General features: G+C 35.0%; 2 protein-coding genes across 3 annotated transcripts; one reads left to right on the top strand and one right to left on the bottom strand.

The window, feature by feature from the left end:
• Window positions 1-13,254: 13,254 nt before the first annotated feature.
• On the bottom strand, window positions 13,255-15,692 carry LOC132033206 (CBS domain-containing protein CBSX3, mitochondrial-like). Of its 2 annotated transcripts, XM_059423106.1 has the most exons (8): window positions 15,552-15,692; window positions 15,412-15,458; window positions 14,905-15,266; window positions 14,270-14,585; window positions 14,107-14,188; window positions 13,835-13,908; window positions 13,695-13,755; window positions 13,255-13,615 (listed from the first exon to the last, which is right to left on the bottom strand). In XM_059423106.1, exons 4-8 carry the CDS (start codon window positions 14,576-14,578, stop codon window positions 13,473-13,475), a joined length of 669 nt encoding a protein of 222 aa, XP_059279089.1. In that variant the 5' UTR covers window positions 14,579-14,585; window positions 14,905-15,266; window positions 15,412-15,458; window positions 15,552-15,692; the 3' UTR covers window positions 13,255-13,472. The 2 variants fall into 2 exon arrangements, with proteins under 2 accessions (XP_059279089.1, XP_059279090.1); XM_059423107.1 differs by lacking the exon at window positions 14,905-15,266.
• Window positions 15,645-17,774, top strand: LOC132034777 (uncharacterized). Its single transcript, XM_059425138.1, has one exon. The coding sequence runs from the start codon at window positions 15,645-15,647 to the stop codon at window positions 17,772-17,774; it is 2,130 nt and encodes a 709-aa protein (XP_059281121.1).
• The last annotated feature ends 1,096 nt before the right edge of the window (window positions 17,775-18,870 follow it).

Below are 18,870 nucleotides of genomic sequence, written 5' to 3'. Positions count from 1 at the left end.
TGCGGGAAAAATAAAACTAAACCCTTTTTGCACACAAAATTAGTGCACAATAGGACTTAACTGCAGCCGTCACAGCTAAGTACTATTGCGCACTTATTTTGTGCGCAAAAAGTACTTTTGTAACTTTTTTTTTTTTTGGTTATTTTATCAAATCCCACTTTTTGGATTACTGACTCTTAGTTATATACAAGTATTATTTTAATGATAGCTGAAACGTTATGAAAAATAATGAAAGCGACACCTAGAGATTGTGATTTACCTTACAAAATCAATCATATCTTGTACTTTATTAGTTGAGTAGATAAGAAGATAATTTATCCCTAAAAGGGGTAGAAGAAAGGAACGCATACGGATATTATATCATTGAGGCCTTGTAATGATGGTAATGTGGTATAGAGTATAAACTATGGGTGTGTTTGGTGTTTTAATAATTTTTTTTTTTTTTTTTTATGTTGGATCGGTCAAAATTTTATTCTAAGAAAATAAATTTCTTAAATGACTTTTCTAATTTGCAAATAGGGAAATAAGTGCTCTAAGTGATATTCCATATCAGTTATCATGTATTGACTAATAATATACTTATTAAATGTTAGTGTCAAAGCGTTTTTATATAATAGTAATCGCTATTATTAGTAGCTATTCAAGACCATTAGCACTGTTAACCCTGTGGAGAAAAACTTATTACGGAAAGTTTCCTCTTTAAATGGACTTTATGCTATGAATCTGAAGTAGTCGGAGTTTCAATACGGATATTGAACAACAGGTGGAAAACATAAAAAAGAAAAAGCACTGCTAACCATTTTTAGCTTAACCACTTTCAGTAACCTGCGTCTAGAGGTGGTAATTTGAGTTCATATTTAGAAAATAAGCCCATTTAACCCACATTTTAATGAGTTGGGTCACTCATATTTTAAATGGGTAAATATAGGTTTCAAGTCTCTTTTTAACCCATAAAAATATGGGCAAATATGGATAAAATATGGGTATCCATATAAGAACACAATAGACCCAATAAAAACTCATTTCGAAATGAGAAATTTCTTTCTTACTTCCCACCCCAACCCTTACCTCATCACCTACCCAGCCTTGTCCCACCCTCACCCCCCATATCCCTCGCCCCACCCAACTTTTTTTTTTATTTGATATACTTTATTTTACTTTTATAAAAATCTTATAAAAAAATGAGAAATTTTTTCTTACCTCCCCCCCCCCACCCCCAAACCCCCACACCAAAACCACATTTTATCTTTTATTATAGAAAGTGAAAAAACAATTCTTACCCCCCCCCCCCCACACCCCCTCCATACCCTCCTCCCCCATTTCAATTTCAAATATTTTACTTTTATAAAAAAATTATAAAAAATGAAAAGAAAAAAAAAAAAATCTTGCTCCCACCCCACCCTCTCCACGACCCCCCCCCCCCCCCCCCCCCAAATTTCAATTTCATATATTTTACTTTTATAAAAAATGGAAAAAAAAATTCTTACCCTCCCCCCCCCACCCCACCATTTCAATTTCATATATTTTACTTTTATAAAAAAATTATAAAAATTGGAAAAAAAATTCTTCCCAACCCCTAAAATTTCTATTTCATAATATCTATTATGAATATATGAAAAAATTAATCTAATTTGACAAAAGGAAAACATTATAAACATTACACTTGTATAATATGGGCTAATCCATAATCAACCCATCCATTTATCCCCCAACCCATATTTTAACCATATGAAATATGGGCGGGTTGAAACCCAACCCGTTTTTATTCAAACCATTTTCAACCAAACCAAATCCAACTAAACCCACCTATTTACCACTCCTACCTTAATCAAATGATGGAAGTGTCACGGATGTGGGGCTAGAAACAGGACTGGTCAATTTTGCTAAATTAGGACAAAGTTACTGAACGTGAAAAATGCAATAAAGGCCGGAGAGTGGAGGGTAATTAAAAATCAATATATATATAATAAAAGTGGCACAAAGATGTATTAATCCTACATCTTATGTGGCCTCTCTATAACCTCTATTGGCATTTATCTTTGTTTATCCTTTTTTTTTTTTTTTTTTTGACATTTTCCCCTTCATTTCTCTATTTTACTAAATAAAATAAAATATTAAAGGTTTCATCCCTCCACCTATAATAAAGATTCACTCACCATTTAATAGCATTATATTTTCCATCACTTCACCATAATTATTGTGATTACTTTGTATTAAATTTATTAAATAAAAGCAATGAACCTTCCCTTATTCTACTCATTCAATTCAATTAAACACAATTTTATATATATATATATAGATATAAAAAAATGATTGTAAAATCTCACCAGTTTCATGTAACCAGCCCAGATACGAACTCTAACTCTGTCATAGTGATTCTACAAGTGCTCGACCATTTTGAATCAATATGGGTACCCTTTCATGAACTGGGTTGTGTTGGAGAAGTCAGGGACTCATATAGGAATTATCTCTTGGTCGGAGAAAAAGACCACATTTACAGAGAGGACATTTAGAACAATGCAATAAAGATGATTTTTGGAGAAGCAAGGGACTGTAGTTGATCAAGCCCTCTTGCACAAACTGAATGGGTATGGATTAATGACTGTTGTTCCCAAACGGTGGTGCAGTTACTAACTTGGGGAATTTGGCAATAAATTAAATGGTGTGTTATAGTGTTTTTTAGCGGAACTATCAACTATGCGTTTCCTCTATTTCCCGAAACGGTGCGTGTGCTATGGCTTTTCCGTAAACACTTTAATTTGTATTAAACAAATGGGAAAAGGGGGAAAAAAAAAAAAAAAAAAGAGGAAATAGATAAATAGGTTTCTTGGCTCTAGAGAGTGCCACGTTAGCGGCCCTTTACTTGATTATATATATATGAATGTTTCTAAGGAAAAGACTCAATTGCTTTTGGAGTTACACTAATAATTTATTTGACAAAAGGAAGTTGTGAAAAGAGTGGATATAATTTTGAATTCAAAACATTAAAATAGATTGTTTAGCACGAAGAAATGACATACTACAATGTACATATGCATAAAAAATATATAATTTGTATAAGCTGTAGACAACTAAAAAGGAAGGAAATGTGGAGAATAGTATTAAGAAATATCCTCGCAAAAGTGCTATAGGTTTCAATATTAAATAGGTTGTTCTGCATGAATTTCAGTGAGAATTGACGACGATAATGTTCTGTCAATCAGGAATTAAGAATATTCTCACAAAAGTGCTATAGGTTTCAATATTTAATTTTGGGATATCAATATGAGGTAAAGTGATGCAAACATTACATGTAATTTATGCTTATTAAGTTTATAAAATGAATATTTTATATCCATTTATCAACGCAGTATATATTCATGTATTATAATTTTTATGAATTTCTATTTCTTAGTTTATTTTTATTGTCTAGTAAAGAAAAATGACGTTAATTCAATTATATTATCCACGAGCTTAAGGGAGTAAAAGAACAAAAAATAGTAAATTAAAGAAAATAAATTGAAATGAATTATCTAGACCATGACTTGTCATATATATAGTTGGCAAACTTACAGATATAACTACCTACTATGAGGATCTTACCATTAGTAACTACTATTTTTCAAATTATAATTCGTAGCTTACTTTTAAGCAAAAGCTGTGTATTTCGCGTATATTTTTTTGTATTCACGTGTATTTGGGCGAGACTCTCCCCTTGCCCGCCCAGGTTCGAACCCAGCCAATAACATTACTTTTCTTACATATTTTTCCTAGCTTCTTCTCCTTATATTTAAAGTGTATTTTCGTCATATGTATTTGGCTCATATGTCTTGTATCCCATATGTATTTGAGCTTCTTGTCTTGTATCTGAATGTGTTTGGCTTCATATACATTCAGATACAAGAAACTCAGGCCAAATACACTTATCTCATATGTATTTGAGCTTCTTATCTTGTATTTGAATGTATATGAAGACAAATACATTCAGATACAAGACACACAAGCCAAATACATATGGCTAAATACACTCAGGCCAAATACATATAAATACAAATATGAGTCAAATACATATGTCGAAATACACTCAAATACAAGGAGAAGAAGCTAGAGAATATATGTAAGAAAAGAAATGTTGTGAGCTGTGAGCTGTGAGCTGTGAGCTGTGGGACAAATCCTAAGTACTGTTTGGCCCAGCAGAATAGGCCAAATCCTGTGAGCTATATTCGCGAACAAAACATCATTCATAAAGGCCCAACTCAAATTTCAGAAACGGACCTTATTTCTTAAGATTTTGAGCCCAAAGACTTGAGAAACCTGAAGGGGAATTCCAAATCAGTTTTGGGCTTTATGTTTGTGGCCCAAAATGCTATTACTTTAATTTATCATTTAAACTTCTTACAGACGTTAATCTTTTGTCCAATACTAACCAAATGGTCTAATGTAATGCTTCTTGTGAGATTAACTTGCTTCAAGTTTAAAAAGAATTGGTATTAGAATACTTATTCTTAGATCTTATTGTGGAAAAAATAATGATTAAGGATTAAATACTTCAGGTTTCTAAACTCTCCAATCACAATTTTCACAGGTTTATAGATCTGTTCGCGATAAATTTTGCTAGTAGATAATAAATAACTGCAATCATAAAATAAATATGAGAAAAAATTATTTTATTGATTATTTTGTGAGTACAACTCTGGATGTATCCCTTGATTCTAATCTCTGTGTTGTTCGCCTTCATTGGATGGCCAGTGTAGCGTCTTTTTCGAATGAATGATGGACTTCTTGTTGATGTGTTGAATCTTGGAACAAACTTTGAGCAACACTTTGGATTGTTCTTGAGGAAAGAAGTCTCTCGAATTCTCCTTCTTGTTGAAGACCTTTGGAGAAGACTACTGTGGATGTCGTTGCTCTCCTTTGCCTTTAGTCAAGACGGTGTGTCAATTTCAAAATGTTAAGATGTCTTCAAAATGGGATATGTGACCCCTTTATGTAGGTGTAAACTAGAGCTTGAGGGTATTTTGGTCTCCAAGAAATTCTAGCGTACCTTGGGCTAGAAAGATGTGGGTTGGACTCATCTTGTAGAGGCCTAACTTAATGGATTAACCCAGATGTAATTTGGATTTCGTTCAAGTCATGTAATTTTGACTTAAGTAATTAATCCGACTTTATTAACCAAAATTTAACTTGGTCAACATGAGCTTAGAACTTAATCCAAATTTTCTATGGATTAATTCAACTAAAATTTTCGATGTCTACAAGATCTTATTAACAATTTGACACCATGCTGTCCTAATACATTTCATCAAGTCATGATCTGCAAATTAATTTCTTGTTGGCAGAAGAAATTGTTTAGCAGCTATATCAAGAAATACACAGAGAAAACGATAGTATTGTTTTAGTATTAGCATTCATGTATCTACAAACAAAGTTTTGATGTTAAGTAGCTTTGCTAAATATTCTTTCAGTAGTAATCTCCGCGGATAAATTGATTCAGTTACTTCACTTCTCCAGTTTGTTGATCCACCATGCACTGCTTTGACATCATCTGCAAGACAAATCATGTTATACCAAACATCTTTTGTCCAGCCTATATATACCAGATATCAATCTTATAGAGTAGTAGGTAATTTGGTCCTATTAAGATTGACAACATATATGCTTTAGTTTGATTGTGTGGAGAGTGAGAGATACTTTTCATGATGTTATTTAGCCTGGCTTGGTAATTGGGTAAAGGCCATTTTCTGATGTCTCACAAGCAGCTCATATTGTCCTCACTTCCTCTGCTGATTTTCCACCTACACACCTGGCAATGTTATGCCAGCGATCAGAAAGCCTCTTCGAACTTCTTGTTTTGCCTTGCAGTCCACGAGGCCATAAAATAAAAACATGGCTAAAAAAAGAAATGATCAAGGTCAAGTGCTCATGAATGATATGGAAATAATAATACTAAGCTATTTTATTGTTTGGTTGTAGCAAGTAGGCGAATATTTTTACGTTTTCTTGTAGAGAGGTAAATACAATACATTTCTTGAAATGCTAATGGAATAGTTTATTTGTGTTTTTGATTGCTTTATTTTGAAAAGTAATATCATCAGCACTTGATCAGATAGGAAATTCACCCCAGCTGCTTAGATTTGATCCCTCCATCTATGGCATAAGATTAAGATCTTCTATAGAACCACTTACAATTATCAAGATATTTTGACATTTTCGAAAAGGCTTCAGTTCCGCAGATCAAAACCTATTCACCCTTCAATCGTTCTGTTGGTCATTTTTTGACAATGTGTGCATTGACCTGATTATTGATCTTTATGTTTTAATGATACGAATTATGAACAAAGTGAAAAAACTAAGTACTTAATGTTATTCATTCTCGAATCCTTTAAGTTTTATACTTGCATTTGGATGGTTTTGGCTTTGGTTTAGCTGTATCAAATGTGAATGTGTAGGGCAGTCCTTTGTGTGTAGGTGTTTTTTAAGAATCATCTTCCATGTGGGAGGCAAGATTGACTTTTGAAAAGAAATATGAAAACACCGACACGGAACTTGCTGATACCGAAGGGTTTTTCTGTCAAATGTAAATTCTGCTGAAATTATCTTGTTGATAAGTGACTTGGTATTTATGAAGGGTTATCGAGGATCGTGAGGAGCTCATAAAAAATTTGTTGCATCATGTGATGATACGTATCAACGCATAAAAAACAATTGTGTTTTGTATAATGAGGTGGAAGGGGATCAAGATGTAGGACATATGCACATGATCTAAAACAAGTAGAATTAGATTCATTATTCAGAAGTTTAAATGCATATATTTCCAAATTATCCAACCGAAAGTTGCAGAGAGAGTGGCAAAGTTGAACTTTAATAACTTTCCTCACATATTCTTTCAGCACTTATTCTTTAGAATATAGGTGTCAACTTTGTTTTGCCTACTTATCCTTTGACTTAATGCTATTAAAAATGGATAGTTGGTAACAATACCATAGGAAAATGACAACATATTCCCTATATATAGCAGATATCAATCTTATGGAGTAGTAGGTAATTTGGTCCTAGAAGTTAAGAATACAGAACGTACCATTGACTTATATATGGATGAAAAGGGTAGTTTGATTGTGTGGAGAGTAGAGATTTACGATACCTATGTTCATTGGCATAACCTCTGCTATTGCTTTCAGCGGCTTGGTAATTGGGTAAAGGTACTTGGCCATTTTCAATTTGCCTGATGTCCTTCACAAGCAGCTCATATTGCCTCCTCCACTTTTGAATACCTCTGCACATGATTTTTTTTCATAAAATAAACCCATACCTGGCAATGTTATGCCAGCGATCAGAGTGTCCCTGTCATATAAAGCCAAAGCCTCTTCGAACTTCTTGTTTTGCCTTGCAGTCCACGAGGCCATTAAAGATTAATACTCGATCGTTTAATTTGGCTAGAGGTTTTGAAAAAGGAGAAGAAGCTCTGGGGAGAAGTGCAGAGCTACCTCACTTAAGGTCAAGTGCTCAAGTGAATGATATGGGCAAGATAATAATACTAAGCTAGCTAGCTCCTTATAAGCTGGACAAAAGATGTTTGGTTGTAGCAAGTTGGCGAATATTTTTTCGTTTTCTTGTAGAGTAGGTACAATACAATACATGATTCTTGAAGTAATGCTAATGGAATAGGATAAGGGAGAATGAGAAAATAGTATTTGTGACCAGATTTTTGATTGCTTTATTTTGAAAAGTAATATCATCAGCAAGTGGATCAGATAGGAAATTCACCCCAGCTGCTGGAGATTTGATCCCCTAATTCCAATTCTATGGCATAAGATTAAGATAGACGCGCCAATGCTATAGTACCTTAGGCCGAAAAACAATTATCAAGATATTTTGCCATTTTCGAGGTTGCAAAGTGTTGCTTCAATTCCGCATCGATCGGAATACCTTTTGTCAACCTTCAATCGTTCTGCTGGTCATTTTTTGACAATGTGTGCATTGACCTGAGCATTATTGATCTTTATGTTTTAATGATGACGAATTATGAACAAAGTGAAAAAACTAAGTACTTAATGTTATTCATTAACTCAACTTCAATCGTTCTTTAAGTTTTATCATCTTGCATTTGGATGGTTTTTAATTATTAGGTTCCTTTAGCTGTATCAAATTATGATTCCAAGTTGCAAGTTGGAACAGACAAGTAACTGCTGCTTATTATGGTTTTAACTATTAGGTTCCTTTTGTTTTTTAAGATAAGGTGTATGTACCTTCAGGGTTATCATGTTGTAAAACCTTGATATTATGGTGACCTTTTGTGTCATGTGTGTGTTCCTTTTTAACCATGATTGATTGATTTTCCTCTTCACTAGCTAACTTATGTGTTTTATGTACTTATTGTCTCTTGTACTCTTATACTATTTTGTGGTGTTGTTATTTGCTGTAACTACTAAGGAACTAAGGAAATAAACTAGCATGAAATTGACTAGTATTTGACCCTAAAGCTCTTTTCAAAACCAGAATCAACCGTCTATTTGTCCAGATGGACGAGCAATAGTTTATTCAGCATTTACCAATTACCAGTCAGCTATCTTGATCTGTTGCAGCTCGGTAATTCACTTCCCAGATGAATTTCTGCATTCTAGGTACTCTTATAAAGAAGCAAGACAAACATTTTATGTTGCTTCTTCTGTTTCTAGCTCTGTTAGTTTTTGCCTTCTGCTTAAAAGGAGAAACTAAACTTTTATTTTTACCACAGTGACCTTTCCAGTTTGGCTAATATTGAGAAGTTTGTCAGTTTAAGACGAACTACTTTTGAGTGAAGAGTTGTAATTAAGCCTCTCAAATTGACCAAAAGGGGTAATTGTCTCTTTTAGACCACTTGCTTTGACACCTTTTTCATTTGAGATACTGGCTGTCAACATGGATGAAGTGGAGGGACACACTATTAGTCAAATCTCATACTAGTTTATATTCTAGGGAGAAAAAAAACGACAGTAGGAATCTTTGCCTTTATACAACAAAGTATCTGATATTTTAAGAATCCCTTTTATCAAGAATACCTTCTACCCGGTGCAACCAAGATTCCAAGGTACAGTAATTGTCAACCTTTTCCCATTAGAAACTCTGTCACAGGTCTTCTTTCCCCATGATTTATAACCATATCAACTATTTTGTGAACAATGTAAACAAGAATTGACTTTGACATACGTCCATATATGTTTAATTTCTATTAGTATGGGTTAGCCAGATATTGCTAAACTTGAACTACTTGCTTACATACATTGCAATTTGACATACTTTTTCATTTTAATATCACCAAACCCTTCAAACAAAATTCATATTGTCCTGATTTAAACATAGGCATTGCTGTCAAATTAATAAAACAGGCATCTATCCTTGGGAAGGAAGAGCAAATATGGGTTCTTTTTACATATTAGTAACATTTATGAAGGAAAAATGTGTGCAACACACACTTATATCAGTAGAGGAACTGGAATCATAGAAGGGAGCTCTCAGCTTATTTCTACTCCATAGGTAGGGTAAATGCAAGTCCCAAAACTTAGAGAAGTGACGTGTTTTTTTTTTTTTTAAAAAATTTTTATGACAGAATTCCTCTGGAGCTAACCCCTCGGACCAACATCAGCCTTCGAAACTAGGGGATAATGGGCCCATAGAGAGGTGATGTGCTTCTATTCTTATTTAGAATACTGAACTAAGGCCTACTTACTATGGAAAATTACTTACACATTTTCATCAATGTTTGAACCTACAATGAAGTAGAAATTTGTTTCAATTATCTGGTATAAGTACGTTAATAATAGTCGACATGAAAAAAATATGGCACATCTCTCTCATCCAGATGATATCAGTGATCACTTCTTGAAAAATCAGACGAGCTGAGATTGGACCTACAGAGGCGGTTTTAGAATTTAAATTTTACGGGTTCAGATTTTACTGGGTTCAGAATTTATTGTTTGCACATATTTAGTAATTTTTCTGACACATACACATAGCCTAAGCTAAAACCTATGGGTTGAGATAACTTATTCATTGGATCCGCTCCAGCCTACAGTATTAACAATTGTTCAGTCATATATGCTAGTAAAAGCTTGAGGAGGACACTAAGAATGGAAATTTTGGATATGCCACAAATTAAAGAGAATTTAGACAAGTATATGTTGTTGAAAAGATCTATTGTGGTTGAATCAAAATAGAAATTTTACCACAAATAGATAAGCAGGTGGTTTTCCTTCTTTTTATCTCCTTTTTGTGCGGGTGATGAAATGTTCCACATGATAAAAAGATAGAAGCATCAGAAGTATCTCCTTATCTGATATTTAGAAGTAAAAGATAAGAGACCTTAGCTTAATGCAAGATTAGTGGTTCCTTTATATTCTGGATATGTTCTTCTTTTCTGAGTCAAATGTGGGTGCTTGCGTGTAATCTTGCTGAGAATTAGAACATTTTGTCTTTCGAAGAAGTGTTTATAACAGTAATATGCTGAGCACTTGCATACTTTTGATCCGAATGGAATACTCTTACCTTATTCTTTTGCTTTTTTAAGGACCGATAAACAAATGGCTGGTAATTGAGATATGCAGAATCAGCATGTCTATTTGAGGAATGTTGAATAGCTTTCTACTGGTATATTATTGGATTCTGGGATACAGTGGTCATAAATAAAAGAGTACTTCCTAAGAGATCCTCCATAGCAAAATCATTGAAATTCTTGCTCCATTTGATGTCCTTTTCTTGGTTTATGATATTGATACTGCCATATGCTTAGGTTGGTGGTCATAAACCATTATTATCTCCCACAGGTAGGTTTGTGTACTAGTTAATTATGCGAGGATTATAAATGTAACAACTATTTGTAGTGAATAATAATCTTTGGAATGTTATATAGAGGCAAATCCAAAATTTGAGCTTTTTGTGTTCAAGTTGACAATTCTGATTTTCTTGGTCAACATACATTATTTGGTGAATTTTCTAACACATGTTCAAGATTCGAGTTAAAGCTACTAGTTCGGAACCAAGTAGTTGAACTCTACATCCACTTGTAATGTTTTTAAGGACATTTTTGTCACTAAAAACTTTTTATCATATTTATTATCAATGCCTATATCTTTATTCTAATTCTATCCCTCTTAAAATAATAGGAGTACACAGATTCTCTCAGTATTAAGCTTAATACTGTGTCAACCAAACACTGCATTACTCATGTGGAATTTTTCTTTGTGTAGCCAACCAGTCAATGTATTAGTTTTACGGAGACTCTCTCTTTATGTAAATTAAATATTGTAGAGAAGGCACTGTATATGTATTAGTTTATGTGATTTTATATCAATTTATTTTGCTAATGCGGCAATGATTAGTTTGTAATTGTAGATTACTGACGACCGGAATATGTTTCTCTTTTTTTTTTTTTGGGACAGGCCTGACAGTGACTACTCTAGTGTTGTGCCATGAGAACTATTGCTAAAATGAGCATCTTTTCTTTCTTTTACTTTTGGAAAGGCTGTTTGCGACTTTTTTGTATTCTAAATAAGTAATTTTGAGGCCAAACCATAGAGATCAATATGATTTATTATTCTCATAATGCCACGTTCCTCTAGGGACTAGTATTGTCCCTAACTAAAAATTTGTTTTCTACTGTTGTATTTTCGATTTTGTCTCTCTTTTTGGTTATTTCACTAGTTACAACTTACAATACAAAAAATTTCGATGAAATAGAGCTCATTGACCAACTTTTTGGCTGTGTTTTAAGAATATAGCAACTGTTAAGGAGTTTCAAATTTCATAGGTAAAATTTTATGATATTTAATAGGATTCACATGTAGAATTTGAAACTACATGACTATTTTTCAGTTACAAGATTGAAAAGTGACTATTTGTTAATTTTACCCGCAAATGGCATAAAAAAATCTATGATTTTCTCTTGGGAATCTGTTTAATCATCTTCTCTTGGGAATCTGTTTAATCATCCACGTTAGGGAAAAAATTTAAACGTTAAACTTAAGTTATTTCATGGTAATTGGAGTAGTGCTAGTGTTTAAATAAGAATTTAAGTAAAAAGGAAGTTCCAAATTAGAACATGTTACTTTTTCTCCTCAAATTGTTAAACGTGAAACCTCCGAAGTTCCTTGCGGTATAGGTTGAAAAAAAAAAAATGTTTCCTCGAAAAGCTACTCCATTAAAGATGCAAAAATTTGTCAATTTTTCATTATTTCTATTTTATCAAAAAAGGTTCTAAACACTTGGAGGATTACCATTTCTGTATGTATCAATATTTCTTTGTGATGCCATAAATTCATATGTTTTTCAGGTTTATGTAACTTCATTAACGGTTAATGATGGAACTTAAATCCATAAGTCGCAAGAACAAAGACACAAAGCATTAGCCATTGTTCTCCAACATAGTAGATTTGATCGCCTTGAAGAATAACAACCAACAAGCAAGGCAACTTAAGGAATCTAATGAGGACATTATCATGACAAATATTTAGAAAATACACTAGAATATAATTAACACCATTTTTGCAAAGAACATCCATGGAGGCAAATTATGTTGATGACATTCTAGTCGATATAATCACAATCATTTCAACAAAACTAATATATTAATAAGTGACATTAGATTTAGCCCTCTCTAAAAGTTTTCTACAAACACCCTTTTAATAGCCTGGCCTTATATATGTGGATATAAAAAAATCATTGAAATGTTGTGAGTTCCTATAATATGCCCAAAAGAAAGGTTCCTATAGTGTGTGTTTCACTCTGCTAATTGCTTATTTGACAAATTATTTACTGTACCAAAATTAGTCGAAACCAAAATGTTTTAATATTGCCTGTTGGAAGATGTTTTAATATTGCCTGCTAATTGCCTGTTGTACTTTAATTTTACATGTATGAGATATGAAAATAGATTTTGTCTTAAAAATTGGATGGTTGATTATAAAGAGTGTTTTGCTCCTTTAGCTTTGGCGGTGTTCTTTATTTTCACTGATTCCCACATCGGAAGAAGCAAATAAGTAGATAACATCGTACGCATACAATTATATGTTTTTTATTGTTTCTGAGCTTGAAATCGAACTTTATTATAATTGTATGCTTTCTTGCAATCAAATACATTGGTCGAATGCAATTTGAAATGTCTCTCGTTTCACTATATCATCTTGCTAGGTATTTGGACGGTTTGTATTCAAGAAAATGCAGAGAGAAAAATGATTGTAATCTCTAGGTAAGGAGACCTCTTGGGGAAACATTTTGTAATGCCAAAAGAGAAATTTTGGGTCATGAAGAAAAATAAGTACTCCTTTACAACACCAGGTCCATAATACACTTAATCAATTATGGTACAACATGTATCAGCTAATGAATTTCTTGTGGGCAGAAGAGATTGTTTTAGTAGCTATAGCAAGAAATACGCTGAGAAAACGACAGTATTGTTTTGGTATTATCTTTCATGTATCAACAAACAAAGTTTTGACGTTAGTAGCTTGCTCAGTATGTTTTCAGTAGTAATCTCCTCGGATGAATTGATTCAGTTGCTTCACTTCTCCAGTTTGTTGATCCACCACTGCTTTGACAATATCTACAACAGATATCATGCCTACCACCTTTCCATCGATCACCGGAACATGTCGTATGTGATGGTCTGTAATTATAAAACATTAATTTCAATTTCCTGCTAATCATGAGTAAATTCATGAGTTTAAACTAGGAGTAATACTTACGACTCATGAGCTGCATTGCTTGAAGAATATTTGTATCAGATGTAACTGTTATCAGCTTGCTCTGTTGTAAAGGTAGTAATATTTAGCAGAAAACATAAATGATATGGACAAATAAGCTAAGAAGACAATATCCACGGTACCTGCTCGGTCATAATATCTCCCACTCTCGTGTATTTAGTTGATCTATCCTGTACAATTACCTTGCGCAGATAGTCTGTTCTCTTCCATAAAATTCACACAACTTTTGGTTAAGAAATTGTTTGGTGCATAGATGATATGAATAAGTTCCAACATTTACCTAATCGAGCAAAAATGTTTACTGCTACACAAATTGTGTAATAGAAAGTTTTTGTTAAGAAGTTGTTTGGTGTGTCGATGGATAAGTTCAATATTTATACGCAGCTTGAATTACCTCTTTCAGTTATAATTCCAGCTATCAGTTTATTCTCTCCAGGCTTTAGAACCACCAAAGATCCGATGTTGTTTGCTGTCATCTACAAATTTGTCACCATCGTCATATTAACATTGCTATTTGTATGTCTTATCACAAAATGGAAATATTAACATCTACTTACTTGTTTAACGGCATCATATGCTGTGTCATTTGTCCGACAACAAAGCCATGAGTTACCTTTTTCTTCATCCTTTATCATTAACACATCAGCAACTGTTGTATTTTCTAACCCTTTTTGCCGCATCGTGGAAGACTCCGGTACCATTATGTCATTATCTTCCTCTCCTTGCACTGTGGGGAAGGAGATGACACGTCCAAATCTTGCGAATGATTTGTTCATCTCACTCATGCTTTTGAATTGCGGGTGCTGTAAAATTGTAACCTTGAGCTTTTCATGGCATGATCTGACCATGCGCATAAGACCTTGCATTGTGTTCCTGTAACTATGGTACAAAAACTATCATAATATCAAACACTTATAAATCATTTTTCTGTATCTTGTAACTGTTGAGATGTTAGTGATAACCAGTAAATGCATCAGAGTGCACTTATGTGGTAAATAAACATGCAACTGCAAATATTTGCCATGATCGATGTTCTATAGCCGTCTTTTTAAAGAATAAAATAAATGCTTTTATGCTTGCCATTTTGTGTCATCACAATGAATGTCTGGACATTAAGATCTGTTCTGTAGAATATGAAGTGTCAAAGTAGTTCTCAGTGCTCATGAAGTAGTAGAGAAATTGAAGAACTTACCTAAGAGGAGGAAAAAATATCTTCAACTGGGCAATTTTGTCTCAGGCACAAGGACAAGTACTGTCCTTCCGTTACTTATATGAATTCCGTTTTTTTGTTCTTTTCTTGAGCTAGTAAATCAGGAAAGATCATGTCTGTTAACGTGAATTATGCTTCTAATGCTTTACTTCTTGTAGAGGCCATCAAGTATTTAATAGGAACATAGCTTTTTGGTAGCTACTTTCACATTTTCGCTTAGTTTCCACTTTTCCCCTTTTCCTTTGCCTCCAGTTGAGATATTCTTTGACAAGGAACTAAACAATTTCTCCACATTGGCTGTCTTTTGTGCAGGAGTTGAAGTTCATTGTCTTCTTGTGGTGTTGCTGTGAGAATCAAGTCACATCCAGGAAATAATATTCATGAAAACGTTCTGAAAGATTCACATTGTAAAGTTGAACAATGGGCCCAAACCACTTTTAAGTGGATTGTGCTGATGCACAAAGATAATAAACAAACTGAGATGCTAACCTCAATCATAAGGCAAATAAACAACATTATATACAGAGAAAGGTTGCCTGCAGAGAGAGGAAAAGAAGCAAAAGCCGAAGGTGAGAAGGCAAGAATAGACATTCTAAAGTGTGAAATGTTCCAAGGTATCAAAAGCAAACATTTATAATGTGATGCTTGTTGCTGGTTGCATATCATCATCAGACAATTGAACAACAAATTTCCATTTGCTTCATAAGTTTTGTTCTTGTAAAATGGAAAGAAGATCAACATTCCGCTTTCGCCTTCCTTGGTCACAACCTGCATCTGAACCTGAACCTGCAAGCAAACCATCCACTCAGCCTAATACCAAAACTGGTCCTAAGCGCACAACAACTCGTCAAGTGACGAGAACACGAACTGCTTCACAGCCCTCCAGCAGCACTACACCCAAATCTAGCCCGTCCTCCAGTCCTGCAACTGAAAACTCAACTGGCAAGCAGCCACCAAGTACCACCGCAAGCACAAAATCCAGAAAGCCTTCTTCACCCCCTCAACCTTCAGCTGAAAGCAAAGCTCCTATCCAGTCCATTACAAATACAAGCCCTTTACCTGAAAGTACCTCAGTTCCTCCTCAACCTTCAGCTGAAAGTAAAACACCTATCCAGTCTACCGCAACAAACACAAGCCCTTCACTTGAAACTAAGCAAGTTCCTCCTCAATCTTCATCTGCAACCAAAGCGCCTGTACAATCCTTTACCACAGACTCTAAACCCACAAATGCTCCAGCTAGCCCGAACTCTGAAACTCAAACCCCCACCACCCCTACATCCACAATAGCTCAGAGCCCACAATCTAATAATCCTTCAGAAATTGCTCCCACCAAAACTGAGTCTCAACCCTTGATACCATCTCAAGAACAGCAAGGCATCACTTCTCAACCAGCCTCACCATCTGATGTGGCAACTAAGTCCAATGCGTCTCAGTCTCCATCTCGATCCCCGCCTCATCCAGCTTCTCAATCACAGGAAACGAGTCCAAAATCCTCTCCATCACGCAAGGGTCCTCAGGTCCTTCCAACTGACCAACTTACACCAAAGGCAGCTCGCCCTGCGAGCCAGACTTCTTCAAATCTTCCACTTGGTATAACCTCCCAAGGTCAACCAAAGGATCAGACAATTGCTCAGCCAATATCTCGACCGAAACAATCACAAGAGAGCTCAGAGACTTCTTCCAAATCTACTGAAAAAGAACCAATGCCCGCAACAGCTGGGCCTCAATCAGAACAAATGGAGCTTCCCAAGAAAGAGGCCATATCCAACACATTCCCTGAAGCAAAAGATAAGTCACCTGAAAAGGTAATACAACCCTCAGAACTCTCAGAGGTGAGATCCACTAGAGGTATTACGGAAGGACCATCCAAGACATCAGATACTTCAAGAATCATTGGTGAACCTAAGATGGACAGACTGTTGGAGATAGACACCTCCGAAACTAAAGAAGTGAAGAAAGTTGTGCAAGAGACCAGGGACAAAATCTATGGTGTAGGAGAAAAGGTTGGTGGTTCTCTGACATCCAAAGAGCAGCCAAACAGTGTGTTTCAATCAAAGCAAGCATATACAGAGAAGCAAGCCAATTATGATGACGACCAATTTTGGGTGAACCGTGTCTCTAATGGGAAACAGACAAGCAAAATTTCATCTCAGCTAAAGAACAAAATAGCTGCCAGTGGAAGTAAGGAAACTGCAGTTTCCGCTGAACAGGAGATAACCCTTAACAAAGAGGTAAAAGATAACATCTCAAAATTTATTCATAGGATGGCAGTTGGAGATGGAAAGCAAAATTTGGGAGAAACACCGGTGAGTGTGATCACCCTTGCAGGTGATAATAGAGGAGCATCTATGCAACTTGGTTCTTACTCATCCAGAAAAGGAAGAGTGATTCGCATTAACAGAGGCTACAAACTGAACGCAGATGAAAGTGCCGATGCAACCACGGATGCAGAGGGGAATTCGGAGGGAAGACAACCAAACGATGCAAGGACCATAAAAGATCAAGAAATAGAGGCATACTTAAACTGCAATGTGCAGGGCCTCAACAACTCAATTACATTTGACAGTTCCGTTGAGGGAAAAAATCCAGGTATACATATGTTGTTCCCCCGTATGCCTTCAGAACCTATAAAATCAAGTGAGGGAACTGGAGTGTTTGAAGCACACAAGGCTGAATTTAATGTTACCCCTGCCCAGAAACAAACATACGAGCCAACAATCAGAAGAAGATGTCTCGAAGGCCTTTTCTTTGAACCAAATGATTCTGATTCAGATAACCCTGAAGAACCTTGGCAACATGGTCACCATGTTGGTGGTATGGAGAAGAGAGAGAACGAGATAGATATTCTTTGAATACTACTGCCGTAATGCATGTAATTGATAAAAGTTGAGAAATCCCTATGTACATATTCAATAATATCTGCTTAAAAAATCCTTATGTGCATATTCAAGTGATATATAAAGCATGAAAGTCATAAGATGTTGTTCTCTGCCGCCTGTTTTTATGTGCAAATATAGGCCAAAGTCTCATGTAGAGAGAAATATAGGTGAAGAAACTACAAAGAAATAATTAAGAATGGAGAAGAAAGAAAGGACTCTGTAAGTCAAAGGCAATGCTAAATCTTGCAAACGGACACAATGTTAGAAGAAGTTCAACATGCTAAGAATACAACACAATTGCCACTTATGCAGGCAAAACACTACATGCAACTTGAAAGCATATCACCCAAATTGCTACAGAGAACATCCTACAACCTGCACATAAAAGACCCTCCTTTTGGAGAGGACTAAAAAAGATGCATGTACAATTAACTTGGAAGACAAAAGCACAAAATGGCATGTTAGCCAAAACCAATAAGTGAGGCTACTTGCAAGCAGGTTTGGCGTCAAGGCTACTTAAGCAGATTGCAAATGCTTGAAATGCCTATAGGGGTAGTGGTAATCCATGGTGAAAATGTCTTTCCCTATCTTCCCAAATTGTATGATTACTTTTTCTTGTTCTGTCATAGGGACACTATGGGATAGGCCTCTATTTGTTGGATTACGTCAAGTAGCAGTTCAGGTGGAAAATTTGCCCAGGGGCTCTGTTGAACCATTGTACATGTAAAGGATGTTAATTGCTCAGGCGTGACATATGACCTGGCACGGCTTAGTACACACTTCCCCTCAGCTTTCTTTTTCAATTTGTTATCAAGACCATCTCCTACTCCTTTAAGCTCATGAATAAATGATTTCAGTGCCATTGCCTTCCCTCGACAACTCGTTTGCTGTCTAATAATAATGGAATCGGATTCATAAGGAAGAACACATTAAACAAGTTATGTTGAACTAACAAAAGGAACATCAAAGTCTACATCTCAGACTATTGAATAAGCAAAAGAGTTGCCTCCAATTTTAGCACCATTATACATTAAGCTTAGTTCTCAACAAAGAAGCTTGTTGCACTCCT

Source organism: Lycium ferocissimum, chromosome 10 (genome assembly GCF_029784015.1).
Source record: "Lycium ferocissimum isolate CSIRO_LF1 chromosome 10, AGI_CSIRO_Lferr_CH_V1, whole genome shotgun sequence".
NCBI classification, from domain to species: domain Eukaryota; kingdom Viridiplantae; phylum Streptophyta; class Magnoliopsida; order Solanales; family Solanaceae; genus Lycium; species Lycium ferocissimum.
Note: the sequence above shows the minus strand (reverse complement) of the source record. Positions and strands in the feature narration are given on the sequence as shown.

Excerpts from the sequence above, each read along its gene's own strand:
- LOC132034777 (XM_059425138.1), top strand. The coding sequence starts at position 15,645 with ATGGAAAGAAGATCAACATTCCGCTTTCGCCTTCCTTGGTCACAACCT.
- LOC132033206 (XM_059423106.1), bottom strand. The coding sequence starts at position 14,578 with ATGCAAGGTCTTATGCGCATGGTCAGATCATGCCATGAAAAGCTCAAG. Across the intron at positions 14,189-14,269 it reads CATATGATGCCGTTAAACAA|ATGACAGCAAACAACATCGG; the intron begins GTAAGTAGATGT and ends ACAAATTTGTAG. Across the intron at positions 13,616-13,694 it reads AGCAATGCAGCTCATGAGTC|ACCATCACATACGACATGTT; the intron begins GTAAGTATTACT and ends TTATAATTACAG.